Below are 16,021 nucleotides of genomic sequence, written 5' to 3' on the forward strand. Positions count from 1 at the left end.
TATAAATCCTGTTTTCGAAATAAAAATGAAATTTTTGGAAACGTACGTCTATTATAAAATATTTTTATAAAAACCAATGAGTATATTTAAATGTTTTTGATTTTGCACTAACTAATTGTATTGTGCATGATATATACACAATACTCGAAATTCATTGTAATCTGTAATCTGTATCCCATATTGTAAACATGTGTTTTTGAAAGATAACCTAACCTCAAACGCCGTACTAAAATGAGTGTATTTTGTTTATGAATTATTTAGTTAATTAATGAAGAGTTTATATACACTTACAAAATGGAAGTAGAAGGTTATCCAGGCCTTATCAAAACTATCAACGATGATGAAGAAGTTGAAGATTTCTCAGAAGAATCTGATGTTGAGGAAGAAGTGAGTAATTCTCATTCTAATCGACTTGTGCTTCTGTTATTGTATGAACTATAGATAAAAATGATAACTTTTCATTTATTCAACATGCACTCAATGCTTTTATTCCAGTACAAACAAAACGAAACACAGATATTGCGATAAATTCACATCTATTCGTATGCATAAGTTTCCTATAAACGAGTTCATAACAAATTCACACATGTTTCTACAAAATATTTTATACGCTTCAAACCTCACACCTATATTATATATTTCTCACACCTATACTACATTTTATAACAATCATGCTTCTATTTTTAGTATCAACCCACAAAACAAAAGGTGAAAAGGAAAGCAGATTTCGACCCACAATTTAAGTTCGTCTCTTCAGTAGAAGAATACAACAAGGTACTTACAAATATTATTTTACCACATAGGAGTAATAATACAGTGCAACCTCGATATATGCAGTTAAATACGTAAAAGTGGGTATATATGTTGATGGGAACTTTATATAAAGGTTTTGAATTGACAACATTAGTTATTAAGAGGTATTTATAATTTTTCTTGACACTTGAAAATTTATTATAATGAGGTTGTTTGCAAAAAATGTTTGCAATGTAGTGGTATATTTTACATTGACTCTTATGGACAATTCAAGGGGATTACGAAGAATTTGCTAAAACAAGGAATTCTGTAATTAATAAAATTACAATTTTAATAAAGAATTAATAAGACATTTTGATTGATTTGATGAATTTGGAAACCAGATTAATATTTTTATTTCACACATATTTATTAAGTGAATCTATAACATTCCTCAGAATAGAATTATATATATAAAGAGCTTTATCTATAACAAGTTAGGAAAAAGCTATTAAGTTACTAGTAAGAACTGGTACTAGTTTAATAAAGTTCATTAATATTTTTATAATTAAATTTACGTTTTATACTTTAGGATCCATGGGATGATTTACAAAAGTATGTGAGAAGGAATGTTAAGAGAACACTAGACCAAAAGATAGAACTGAAAAGAGCAGAAGCCAAAGTAAGAGGCAATGTTGACGTGGACACTGATTCAGAGGCCGAAGCAAAAGGTAAGATATATATATATATTTACTGCATAATGTTTGTAGACATGTAAATCATCCATATAATGGTAAGTGGATAGGCCATAGGTGCTATTAAGAATATCAACCATTCCTTACACTGGCAATGCACCATAAATATTGGGACGAGATGTTACGTTACTTTTGCCTGTAGTTATACTCGCTCACTCACCTTTCCAATTACAACACAGCAAAACTAAGTTAGTACTTAGTTTTGCTGTATTGATTGACAGTTGGATATGTAACAAGGGGAGGTATCTACCTAGATGGATATGCACACAGCACTAAACATTTAATTAAAAACTATTATTATTAAAATAATCATATCAGGAAACTGAGTCATTGGGCATGATGCTCTTAAATAATGTGTTGAGTATGGATGACACTTATATCTTAAGTTGATATGAGCTGTCAGGATACAATGGCATTTTATAATCTAATTCATTTTTCTAAAGGTATTAATTTCGGGATATTTACCATGTTTTTTATTTTTATTCGGTGGAGCTCGATATTTCGACATTATCTACGAATGTCTTGTTTACGAGAAAAATCTTATATAGTTCATGTTTTATATAATTAATATATAAATACTTTTTTTAATTTATTGATGCAATTATCAATTCAGTAAATTGTTAATACTTGTTATAGATGTTGACGTGGATGAATTAGAAATATCTGATGATGAACTGAAGAAAGATGCTATCAAAACGAAGGAGAAGAAATTGACTAAGAAACAAAAACAGAAACAGGTATGATGTACTCATATTCATTGCTACTTTATTTTATTTTTAAGACTACTATTTCTAAATTGAAATTATATGTATATTTATGTGTATGAGATAATTATTATGAATGTAAATATTATAAATAGAATATTGGTATTAGAGATGTGCTGATTGTAACTTAATTAGCTAATTAACCAATCAGAAAATTTATTATATATTAAGAGATTAAAAAAGAAGTCAGTTAATCCACAGTCTTTGCCGGATAGTCCCCGACTAGTCAATGGCAGTGACTACGAATGTGACTGGGTAGTTAAATAAATATATAAATCATACGGTTTCCATTAAAAAAAAATTATTTGATTGAGATTTAAAAAAATGAGAAGCTTAGAAATAATTTCATTTGTTAAGCCTTTTTTTTCTATACATATAATTAAATTGGAATGTCTGTTTGTAATACTCAAATAGCCCTTTTTACTCAATGCATTTATCTATACACGGTAAATATACCAAATAACATTTTTTGCAAATTTTTGTCTATCTGTTTGTTCCGGCTAATCTCTGGAACGGCTTGGCCGATTTTTAGGGGAATTTCACTGGCAGATAACTGACATAGTAGGGAGTAAAACTAAAATAACTAACTGAACATAAAATGTCGCACAGCTAGTATTATTAATATGGCCCCTTACTTGTTGCTTTAAAAATAATATAGTTCTACAGCTAATATGTTTTTTGTGTAGGAACTAGAAGATGAAGAGAAAGAAGGTACCAGAATTGAATGTGATGAAGATTTCTTCGAAGAACCTCCAGCGTACGACGAGCAGGCATCCTTTTACATGATGAACCTCTCTCGTCCATTGCTTAAAGCTATTGGGACCCTCAACTACGTTCACCCCACACCTATACAGGCTGCTACAATACCCATTGCTTTATTAGGTATGTCTTACATCACTATAAAAATAAAATAAGTCAGTATTGTCAAAAGAGTCTTCTTTGGAATGACTGACTGTAAAAACGGTACTTTGACAATATAGCGCTAGAATGGGGTCAATGACGTCACTTGCCTGTGTATATATAATCTGTGGTAATCTCTGCACATATAATCCACATACAGTAGGCAAACGAGATTAACGAATAAGTGACGTAATCATAAGCCCGACCAATCAGGAATGTTTTGCGTCATGTGGCATACGTTTAAAGAATTCATTTTTATTTATGGATTTGGATTTATATTAATTATTATTTTCTACTTTCGTTAATAAGTAACCATTTTTAAAATAAAAAACACTTTATTGTTCGCAGTGTCAAATAGCCAATGTATATATATTTTAGGAGAATTAACAATTGAATATTATAGTTATAATCACAAAATTATTGTAATCGTTATAACACTGAGATTTGAATTAAATGAGTTATTATTTTTCAAATTATTATTGTCTATGGTGAATTTGGGTTAAATGGCATGTATTTGTCGCCAGGCAAGGACATATGCGCGTGCGCAGCCACCGGCACGGGCAAGACGGCGGCGTACATGCTGCCAATCCTGGAGCGACTGTTGTACAAGGCGGTGTCGGAGCGCGTCACGCGAGTCCTCGTGCTGGTGCCCACGCGTGAGCTCGGAGCGCAAGTAAGACTTTGGACGCACGGGTGCAATACTAATACTAAATATACTACAGGATTTTTTTACTTAACAAACAACAACAGCCTGTAAATTCCCACTGCTGGGCTAAAGGCCTCCTCTCCCTTTGAGGAGGTTTGGAACATATTCCACCACGCTGTTCCAATGCGGGTTGGTGGAATACACATGTGGCAGAATTTCTAAGAAATTTGTCACATGCAGGTTTCCTCACGATGTTTTCCTTCACCAATGAGCACGAGATGAATTATAAAGACAAATTAAGCACATGAATCAGCGGTGCTTGCCTGAGTTTGAACCCGCAATCATCGGTTAAGATGCACGCGTTCTAACCACTGGGCCATCTCGACTCATTTGTTTACTTACGACATCACATTAGAAACTTCTAAAATTGTCAGTGTTTCTTTACTATGTTCTTGTATTATATACAAAAATGTTCCTCTCGAATGATTCTATCTATTAAAAGAAACCGCATCAAAATCCGTTGCGTTATTTTAAAGATCTAAGGATAAATAGGGACAGCGATAATGATACCTTAGCTTATATAAATATCTTGATAACCACTAGGGACTTCATATATGACAGACGACAGTGCTGCCTACTATTAGTCGCTGCTTTTGCGTTAAAGAAGAGTGGGAGGAGGGGAGTCTTAGGTTTATTATTCCAAGATAAGAAGTTACCACTGTGATATTTCAGACTATAATCTGACGAGCATATGGGCAACCTGATGGTAAGTGGTCACCATCACCCATAGACAATTAACAACGCTGTAAGAAATATTATTGAGAACTAAGATGCTATGTCCCTTGTGCCTGTAGTTACTGGCTCACTCAACCTTCAAACCAGAACACAACAATACTGAGTACTGTTATTTGAACGTAAAATAATTGATGAGTGGGTGGTACCTACCCAGACGGGCTTGCACGAAGCCCTACCACCAAGTAAAAATCTGTTAAGCTAATGTTGTCTTAAATTTTCGCGATTACTACACATTGAAATAAAACTAGTTATAACGGATTTGAATCGCGTATATTAATTATTTTTGACATCCCGACGTTTCGAGCACTTTACAGCGTTCGTGGTCACAGGTAGACATACGTTATAACTAGTTTTATTTCAATCTGTTAAGCTGCTCTGATGTGAGATCAAACAAATAATCATCCATCCTTTCACATATAATCCTACTACTATTATAAAGGCGAAAGTTTGTATGTATGGATGTTTGTTACTCTTTCACGTAAAAACTACTGAATGGATTTGAATGAAACTTTACCACAATATAGCTTATACATCAGAATAACACATAGGCTACAATTTTTGATCTTTCTAATGTGAGGTCGTAAAAAAACACATTTTTTGCGCTTACATTGCAAACGCTGACTGAATCCTACAAGATAGATCAAAACAATGTACTACAGTATTGTACAACTTAAAAAGGTCTACTAAAAAGTCCGTGATGGTATATGTTTATCTCTTAGGAATAATCCAGAATAACCATTTTTTATCCTTTACTTTGTACGAGAAATAATGGCTTATTTACGAAGCGATTTTAAGTGATTACTAGACTAGACGGGACGAACCTGAAGTCCACGCGAACGAAGTCGCGGGCAAAAGCTAGTATTAGTATATTACAATTAATAATATTTCTGAATCCAGGTACACACAGTCACTCGTCAGCTTTCCCAGAACACAACGGTGACTATTGGGTTGTCTGTCGGAGGGTTGGATGTCAAATATCAGGTAAGACTTACTTTAATAATAGCTAATAATCTTACGTTTGTTTTTAATTAAATTCGTCTTAATAATGTAAACATATAATTGAATTTTGTGTTAAAATTTAATTATATTTGAAAATGATGTATTAGGCTTCTCAACACGAGTGCTTAATTTCGTAAGTGTATGTTTTCGAATTTCTGAAAAACTAAAACTCGTATTGAGATGGTCATTTTTAATCTAAGTTAGATACACTTCAACTTAGGGTACAGTGTAAGTATCATTCAAATCAGTCTAGTAGTGCATAGATATTTTTAGATCCAGTAGTAAGATCTTTAATTTACAATAACAATTAATCACATAAGAAAAACATTTAATCTACAACACAAATAATCACACTACCCAGTAATAATCATAATGGCGATTCAATGTGTCAGCCGCCAAAACTCCCGCCTTTTTTTTAAAAAGGAATTTGTGTGACGTGACGCTGATGTTGCTTTTTCATTCCAACAATATATATTACTTACTTTTAGTTCACTAGCTGTTTCCAATTTTGAAGACGTTTCAATTTTTTGGAGCTATTATTTAATCGCAGGGAATGTAAAGTCAGAGTACGATAATTTTTGTCGGTTTTCAAATTCATTCCTTTATCAAGTCTTAAGCTCTTAGTACCTTTTGAATCTAAACATCAAATCATTGCGACGCAATATGTCATTCTCGATCGGTAAAGCAGATTATCGCTCATACTGAGCACACGAAAATAGATCTTAAGGTGACGAACCTTTTTCTACCCCGACTGTACATGTTTGATCTTCAATATTTCTTAGAAAGTTTTTTTTTATGGTATAGGTTGGCGGACGAGCATATGGGCCACCTGGTGGTAAGTGGTCACCATCGCCCATAGACAATGACGCTGTAAGAAATATTAACTATTCCTTACATCGTGAATGTGCCACCAACCTTGGGAACTAAGATGTTATGTCCCGTGTGCCTGTAGTTACACTGGCTCACTCACCCTTCAGACCGGAACACAAAAATACTGAGTATATAGTATAGTTTTGTATTTTTCCAACAGGAAAGCGTTCTAAGGCGCAACCCGGATATTGTAATAGCAACACCGGGGCGTCTTATTGACCATATCCGGAACACGCCGTCCTTTGGACTGCATTCCATCGAGGTCCTAGTGCTTGACGAGGCTGACAGGTGACTATGATCATATGCTTACCATGAAATATATTACACAGAAATATTGCTAATTCGATTTATTCCCGTTAGGAGGTGATAGGTATAGCTAAGTAATTGCAATAGTTTTAACCCCCATATGCATGTTGCAAAAGTGAACCATTTTTGAGTTATCAGCTTTTTTAGCTTTTTCAAAATTTGTCAAAAATTCTACTTCAAATATTTATTTAAAAAAATAAGTAAAAAATATTTTATCTCATGATTTATATTAACGATTAAACACTGGATATTTGCCAATACTTAAAAAAACATTATCGTTCCAAATTTAAAAATGCGAGACGGATAATGATATTATGCCAATATATTTTAATTTTTTTTCCTTAAAAATGCCCCCCAAAAATAAAAATAAGTGGGGATTACCACACAGAAGGAAATTAAGGAAATCATTGTGGAGATAGCTCCATGTAACAGCTAAAAATTTACCAGAACCATTTATGTCTTTACTTCATTACTTTGATATGTAATTTGTAGCTTCACTTAATTATAAAATGACGATTCAAAAGTGCTTATAAAAGCCTACTTGAATAAAGTTTATTTTGATTTTGAAAAATAAAACTAAAAAATTGTATTTATAAAGGAATGAATTTGAAAACAGACAAAGATTTTCTTACTTTGACTGTACATTCTCTGACTGTACATTTTGATTTTGATTTTTGATTTTGAATTAATTAACTTTCAGAATGCTCGACGAGTACTTTGCAGAGCAGATGAAGGAAATCATCCGTCAGTGTTCACCGAAGCGACAGACCATGCTGTTCTCTGCCACCATGAGCGAGGAGGTGAAGGATTTGGCAGCGGTGTCACTCAACAAACCGGTCAAATTGTTTTTGGACTCAAATAAGGATGTTGCTTTCAATTTGAGACAGGAGTTTGTCAGGTATTTATATTATTTATGAATGTATAAACGTGTCGAGATGGCCCAGTGGTTAGAACGTGTGCATCTTAATCGATGATTGCGGGTTCAAACCCAGGCAAGCACCGCTGATTCATGTGCTTAATTTGTCTTTTATAATTTATCTCGTGCTCAGCGGTGAAGGAAAACATCGTGAGGAAACCTGCATGTCACAAATTTCATAGAAATGATGGCACATGTGCATTCCACCAACCCGCATTGGAACAGCAACCTTCTTCTCAAAGGGAGAGGAGGCCTTTAGCCCAGCAGTGGGAATTTACAGGCTGTCGTTGTTGTTGTATGAATATATAAATAGATAAATATTGGATAACATCACATACATTACTCTGATCCCAATGTAAGTAGCTAAAGCACTTGTGTTATGGAAAATCAGAAGTAACGACGGTACCACAAACACCCAGACCCAAGACAACATAGAAAACTAATGGATTTAAAAAAAAATGTGAGACTAATAATTTTAAGTAATTATTATAACAGAATTGTTCGGTATACATAGTACTCTTTGGAAATATACCCATTTACCAATACCCATTTGGAAAATCAATGTCATGGATCCTTTTTTTTAATGATTATATATATTTTGAATAACGCTCAAGATATAAAGCGGGTTATAGACGTGCACAGGTCGCCTTATCGCTGTTATATAACCCCCCTATGTCCATTTAGACAATCTCTGTGATAAATTAACTAATAGTTTAAATTTATATAAGTACATTTTTAAAACGTGAAATCACTGATTTTTTCTCATGCCTCATGTAATTGATTGAGTTAATATTAATATTAGGGTTGTTGTGGAAGTAATTATGAGGAAGAGGAATTGTCACGAGCAAATTTAGAGGATGCGTTGAGGATGAGGATATTCTTCCAGAAACAGGATGAGAATGAGTAAGGGGTAGAGAAAGCGGATTAGGAAGATAGGAAATTATAAATACTAGCGGACCCGATCGAAAAGTCCTTGTCCTCTTTGTACATAACATAACAACAACAGCCTGTAAATTCCGACTGCTGGGCTAAAGGCCTCCTCTCCCTTTGAGGAGAAGGTTCGGAACATATTCCACCACGCTGTTCCAATGCGAGTTGGTGGAAATGTACATAACATACATACACTAAAAATAATTAAACTATTCTTTAACCACCCAAGACCAAGAATCATCAATATCGGTCCAGTAGTTATGAAGGAGTTCAATGACACAACACAAACAAAAAAAAAGATGTGTCTACTACAGCTCCAGATTCCTCATAAATTGCTCTTAAATTTTGACGAAGCGATAGCGGTAGAGGATTTTTGATTTTTATTTATGAGGATGCGCCATCGATTGCGGAACCCAAATTATTGCGGAACTTTTGCATTATGAGGATGCGGAGGAGGAATCCACCAATGTGGACCTGGCACCCAACAAAGATTAGACGACTACTACAAACGTCAAAAACGACTCAAAGATACTCGTTGAGGATTGTAGTAAAGGAATTGTAACGAATGTAAACAAACGAAAATTCGTTCACTACAATCAACTACTAACGATTTCCTATACAAATCAACTGTTAAAATTGATTTTTTTGAAATCCGGGGGATGGCCATTCTTGGGTGACCCAAATTGGTTTTTTGGTCAAACTACAAACAAACATTTTCTCACTACAATCAACTACATACAAAACGCTTCAAGAATGCATTAACAAAAATTTGATTTTCTAAAGTTGGGTGCCAGGAATCCTCATCAACCCTAAAGTAAAGAAAAAGTAAAGTAACAGCCTGTAAATTTCCCACTGCTGAGATAAGGCCTCCTCTTCCATTAAGGAGAGAGATTGGAACATATTCCACCACCCTGTTCCAATGCGGGTTGGTGGAATGCACATGTGACAGAATTTCGATGAAATTAGACACATGCAGGTTTCCTCACGATGTTTTCCTTCACCGGCGAGCACGAGATGAATTATAAACACAATTAAGCACATATATATAGTGGTGCTTGCCTGGGTTTGAACCCGCAATCATCGGTTAAGATGCACGCGTTCTAACCACTGGGCCACCTCAGCGCTACAACCCTAATTAATATATGTTATTTGCCAGGATCCGCAAGGAGCGCGAGTCGGACCGTGAGGCTATCCTGGCGGCGCTGGTGTGCCGGACGTTCCGCGACCGCGCCGTCATCTTCGTGCAGACGAAGAAGCAGGCGCACCGCTTGCACGTCGCGCTCGGCCTGCTCGGCGTCAAGGTAACCCCCCCCCCTCCGCCCCCCCCCCCGGACGACGCCTCACTATAAATCAAACCCCCCCCCACCAGACGACGCCTCACTATAAATCAAACCCCCCCCCCCACCGGACGACGCCTAACTATAAATCAAAACCCCTCCCCCCCACCGCAGGCGCACCGCTTGCACGTCGCGCTCGGCCTGCTCGGCGTCAAGGTAACCCACCTCCCCCCACCGGACGACGCCTCACTATAAATCAAAACCCCTCCCCCCCACCGGACGACTCCTCACTATAAATCAAAACCCCTCCCCCCCCACCGGACGACGCCTCACTATAAATCAAAAATTAATGAAATAAGTTTATAAAGCAAATATATGTCTACTTTATTAAGGTAACATAGATCTAAGTTAATAACGTTGTGGGAAACCGCAGGTAACTGGTTCATTACTTGAAACAAAATACACTCAATTTTAACGATGATATGTCAATTTATTGATAAATTTGTTCGAGACATGTTTTTGGCGCGACAATGTTTATGAATTCCCAGTAAACATACAACAACAACAACAACAGCCTGTAAATTCCCACTGCTGGGCTAAAGGCCTTATCTCCCTTTTGAGGAGAAGGTTACTGTTCCTATGTGGTGGAATACACATGTGGCAGAATTTCTATGAAATGTCACATGCAGGTTTCCTCGCGATGTTTTCCTTCACCGCTGAGCACGAGATGAATTGTAAAGATAAATTAAGCACATGAATCAGTGGTGCCTGCCTAGGTTCGAACCCGCAATCATCGGTTAAGATGCACGCGTTCTAACCACTGGGCCATCTCGACTCACACTCAATTCAAAATATACTTTATTCAAGTGGGCTTTTACAAGCACTTTGAATCGTCATTTAATATTTAAGTGAAGCTACCACCGGTTCGGAAAGTAGGTTCTACCGAGAAGAACCGGCAGAAACTCAGTAGTTACTCTTTTTCAACATTTAAAAAACTTTGGGGTGTTAGCTTGTTAGACGTTAGGAGGCGAAGATTTGACAATATATTTAAATAGCGAACCGGCAGGAACTCAGCAGTTATTCTTTTTCAACATTCAAAATTGTTGTCCTGTTAGTTTATCACAATTATATGTATGTAAAATATCCTGCCAGGAAGTCAACAACTCTTATTTCCACGCTTTTTATATCGTCTGTGTAATCTTGTATTGAACAATATGCCTTCATTACCAAAGTATTTTTTACAATGTGTATGGGACAGCAATACCAGTTTCTAAAGGGATATAGACAATGAAGAGGCTTGATGTTGGCTTGATGGCGTCCTTATATTTTTGGGGCCCCTCTATCTACAACGAATGTCATCAAAACATACTTTGTAGGTAAAGCATGAGGATTACGTGGATCTATCTTAGAAATCCTTTGATATTTGTACATATAATTTAGTACTATTTTAGATAGTTAATATATTTTTAACTGAATGGTTTGAATTGTAATATAATTTTTATTATTGAAACATAATATTTCGCTAGGTGGCTGAATTACACGGAGCTCTCAACCAGCCTCAGCGCTTGGATTCGCTGAAGCGCTTCAAGGATGAGTTGGTGGATGTGCTAGTTGCCACCGACGTCGCCGCCCGAGGGCTCGATATACCGGGCGTCAAGACGGTGCTCAATTTCACGCTGCCCGCTACTCTGGAGCACTATATACACAGAGTAAGTCGAAATAAATACACTTTATTTGTCTTTAGTGATCTCAATTTTCCAGTCAATATATAGCACCAACAATATGTCCAACAAATTTGTCCAACCAATCCTTGAAGTACTATTTGATACTTTTAAATAAAACCATATATATTTTTTTTCGAAATCGATTATAGATTTGTTTTTATTTGACATATATTATTAAAATAAAGATATCCCATTTCAACTCGAGATCCAAACGACTTGAAGGATTCGATAAAGTTATTCTTTAATTGGGCATAAAAACTTCTAATGGGGGGCACAGTTAAATTATGGGTCTATCACCGTCCAAAGCAATTTCGATGCCGTATTAGACTACCGAGTCATCTCACTCCAGTCGGCAAGCGTTAAGTGACGTGTGTGTGTGTGTGTGTTGCCGTATTAGACTACCACTGTCTGTCTGAGTCATCTGAATACAGTCGGCAAGCGCTAAGTGTCGCGTGTGTGTGTGTGTGGGGGCTACAGTCGGCAAGCGCTAAGTGACGTGTGTGTGTGTGTGTGTGCGGGCAGGTGGGGCGCACGGCGCGCGCGGGGCGCGCGGGCGTGTCGGTGTCGCTGGCGGGCGAGGCGGAGCGCGCGCTGGTCAAGGCCATCGTGCGCCGCGCGCGCCGCCCCGTCAAGAGCCGCCAGGTGCCGCCCGACATCGTCGCCAAGTACCGCCTCAAGCTCGAGCGCCTCGAGACCGAGATCGGTGAGCCGCCTCTCACCCTGTAACACTCCCGTTCACTCACTTTCACCATCAGATCTCTCTTCACTTGCTTATACCAATATCTCCCTTCTTGTCTCTCACCCTTGCTTACTCCAACCCATATCTCCCTTGTTACACTCCTGTTCACTCACTTTCACCATCAGATCTCTCTCCACTCGCTTACGCCAACCCATATCTCCCTTGTTACACTCCTGTTCACTCACTTTCACCATCAGATCTCTCTCCACTCGCTTACGCCAACCCGTATCTCCCCTGTAACACTCCTGTTCACTCGCTTTCACCATCAGATCTCTCTCCACTCGCTTACGCCAACCCGTATCTCCCTTGTTACACTCCTGTTCACTCACTTTCACCAACAGATCTCTCTCCACTCGCTTACGCCAACCCGTATCTCCCCTGTAACACTCCGGTTCACTCACTTTCACCATCAGATCTCTCTCCACTCGCTTACGCCAACACGTATCTCTCCTGTAACACTCCCGTTCACTCACTTTCACCATCAGATCTCTCTCCACTCGCTTACGCCAACCCGTATCTCCCCTGTAACACTCCCGTTAACTCACTTTCACCATCAGATCTCTCTCCACTCGCTTACTCCAACCCATATCTCCCTTGTTACACTCCTGTTCACTTACTTTCACAAACAGATCTTTCTCCATTCGCTTATACCAATATCTCCCTTCGTGTAACACCACTCTTAAATCACTTATGTCAACGCATATCTCTCTCTCTCGCTCTCTCTCTCTCTCTTTGTCTCTCTCTCTTCTTATAACACTACTCTTCACTCGCTTCTGTCAACATTTATCTATCCTATATCGTCTTATGAATCTAAATAATGTAATAGAAATTATTGCTGTTTTACATTAGAATGTTAACGGGGAGTACCCTCCAAACGAGTAAATAAAATATTTTTTTAATTTAAATTATTACCAACTTTGAAATTGGCCTAATTTAGAACTGCAGCTTATCTGGAAAATATTTTTTTCGGAGATTCTTACATATTATAAAATTTTCCTTGTTCATAATAATTGTACATATTAAATGTTTCAAATAATAATAAGAGTGTGGAAATTAAGCACCATTTTAAAATACAGATATGCGAACATTATTCAAATATTACTTGAACCTATAACCTTATTACAGCTACTATCTTGGACGAGGAATACGCAGAGAAGCAACTCAAGAAGATGGAGAAACAAACGGCTAAATTGGAAGGCTCCATCAAGAAGGAAGAAACTCCAGTTGGTCCGAAGTTTGAAACGCAGCGGCAGCACGATTGGTTCCAGACTCCTAAGCAGAAACGAGAGGAGAAAGAGAGGCTCGCTTTGACACTGCATCCTGGCAAAGGTTAGCGATTTTTAATTTAACTAGATATTAGTTAGAGCTAAATTGGCTTAGTGGTTAGAACGCGTGCATCTTAACTGATGATTCCGGGTTCAAACCCAGGCTAGCACCACATATATGTGTGCTTAATTTGTGTTTATAATTCATTTCGTGTTCGGTAGTGAAGAAAAATATCGTGAGGAAACCTGCATGTGTCTAATTTCATCAAAATTCTGCCACATGTGTATTCCATCAACCCGCATTGGAACAGCAACCTCCTCCTCAAAGGGAGAGGAGGCCTTCGGCAGTGGGAAATTTACAGGCTGTTATTGTTTGTAGTTGTATTATATATATTTACTAGGAATTCATATGTCGCACCAAAAACATGTCTCGAACAAATTTATCAATAAATTGACATATCATGATTAAAATTGAGTGTATTTTGTTTTAAATAATGAACCATTTATCGTCTGCGGCTTTGCGCAATATTGTTAACTTAGATCTATGTTACCTTAATAAAGTAGACATATATTTGATTCATAAACTTATTTCATTATTTTTTTTTTAGCTGGACAATTACAAAAAGGCAAAGGCAAGAAACGTAAGAACGATGACGATTCCGACGAAGATATTAATAAGAAAAGGAAGAAGAAGGTAACAAAACATGCCCCCAAGGACACGGCCGAAGAGAGAGTCAGGAGGGAAATGGAAAAGGTACATACATACGTCTGTCTTGCTCGTAATATGTAAAAATAGGCTATTTGACTGGTTTTTAAAATCCATTTTATATTATTAAGTAGAAGTTAAGAAACCCAGTAAAAGTTGTGTTTTTTATTTCTAGTATATATTTGCCGAAAAATATCATATTAAAAATTCCATATTTAAATAGCGCGCAAAAACGCTACTTGGACAATATGGCGCTGCAATGGGGTCAGTGACGTCACTTTGTTGTATTTAAATCTGTGGTACATATAGTAGAAAAGCAAGGTTTACAAGAAAGTGACTTCATCATAAGCCCGGCCGATCAGGAGCGTTTTGTGTCACGTGACTAATTTTTGAAAATTTGCATATTTATTTATGGATTTTTGAATAAATTACGTATTACTTTCAACTTTCGTTCGTGAATAACCATTTTTAAACTCATAATATATAATGATTACAATAATTCACGATGTATTTTTCGCATTGTCAAATAGTCTATTGTGACCAGGGGCTTCGATCACATTTTAGGGGTGGTGTTAGGAATAACAAAGTAATCAATGTACAATATTTATTTTTTTAATATCCTTGGTGTTCAAGCTGGTTTTATATCAAATTTCATCAAATTCGCTTCAGTGATTTGGATGGAAAAAGGAACAAACAGATAGATAGTTGCTTTTGCATTTATGATATTATTAGCTGTACAGTAAAGTGTGTAGTTTCGTGATATTTCTTTCTTAGGATATCTATACCCTATATGGTATCATCGGTCATCTATGATCTATGTAAATGTACTTTAATACATATAGATCATAGATTAGGTTACGAACACAAGTTAACATTAATAATAAATAATCAATAAAAAATATATTCTCTATAATAATACCAGTAAAAAATGCAATTGTTCAAAATGATCCTTACTCTGGCGCCAGGATTGCTTGCCAGTGTAATCTACAGAGTTACTGTTTTACTTTAAAATAATATAATGATGCTAAATCAAATATCACTCGAATAATACTCGGGTCTAAATATGAAACATATATTTACAGGTAGCGTTATTACAATCAAGAATGGTCAAACGCAAGAAGAAATTGCGAAGGATACGTACAATGGAAGACGATGACGACAGACCAGCTCCAAGTAAGAACAAACAGTCCAAAAAACGAAAGAAGCAAACCAACTTCGCTAGTGAATTCACAGATACATCTAAAGCCTCAACTAAACGTCTACGTTATGATGCGAATAGAGTCCAGAAAGGTAAACCCCTGCAGAATGGTAAAGGGAAGCCCGTGAAAGGTAAACCCAAAGGTAAAACGTTTGGTAAACCGCAGGGACCAAAACAAGGTGCTCGTAAGAAAAATAAATAAAGTTTTTTGAAGATTTATTTGTGATTTTATTTTTTTGTTTTGTTTTCATAAATCGAATGTTTTAAGAAAAATACCTCAGACATACAATAAATCACAGCACAACAGTTGTTAATTATACTAGTTTTGATTTAATTATAATAGAAACATTTAGTAGTATTAGTTTTTTTTTCTATATACACTTGAATGTGTGGTATCAAAGACCGAACTTTCTATGTATTTGTAATAATAACCATTAAAAATGTCAGGTTTTATCATTTAGAATAGGGAACATGCAAATATAATATTTATGGATTAAAA

At 36.4% G+C, this 16,021-nt stretch overlaps 1 protein-coding gene across 1 annotated transcript; it reads left to right on the top strand.

The window, feature by feature from the left end:
• Positions 1–178: 178 nt before the first annotated feature.
• On the top strand, positions 179–15,741 carry LOC124540114 (probable ATP-dependent RNA helicase DDX27). Its single transcript, XM_047117544.1, has 15 exons — positions 179–387; positions 688–774; positions 1,325–1,463; positions 2,124–2,224; positions 2,938–3,133; positions 3,676–3,824; positions 5,490–5,573; positions 6,622–6,749; positions 7,468–7,665; positions 9,770–9,914; positions 11,417–11,599; positions 12,137–12,317; positions 13,479–13,682; positions 14,227–14,372; positions 15,407–15,741. The coding sequence occupies exons 1-15, from the start codon at positions 295–297 to the stop codon at positions 15,722–15,724; spliced, it is 2,352 nt and encodes a 783-aa protein (XP_046973500.1). The 5' UTR covers positions 179–294; the 3' UTR covers positions 15,725–15,741.
• Positions 15,742–16,021: the final 280 nt, after the last annotated feature.

Source organism: Vanessa cardui, chromosome 24, assembly GCF_905220365.1.
Source record: "Vanessa cardui chromosome 24, ilVanCard2.1, whole genome shotgun sequence".
Taxonomy (NCBI): domain Eukaryota; kingdom Metazoa; phylum Arthropoda; class Insecta; order Lepidoptera; family Nymphalidae; genus Vanessa; species Vanessa cardui.

Bases quoted from the DNA above. Each gene is read 5' to 3' on its own strand.
- LOC124540114 (XM_047117544.1), top strand. From the start codon at position 295: ATGGAAGTAGAAGGTTATCCAGGCCTTATCAAAACTATCAACGATGAT. The intron at 3,134-3,675 runs GTATGTCTTACA...ATTTGTCGCCAG, and splicing joins AATACCCATTGCTTTATTAG to GCAAGGACATATGCGCGTGC. The intron at 13,683-14,226 runs GTTAGCGATTTT...TTTTTTTTTTAG, and splicing joins GACACTGCATCCTGGCAAAG to CTGGACAATTACAAAAAGGC.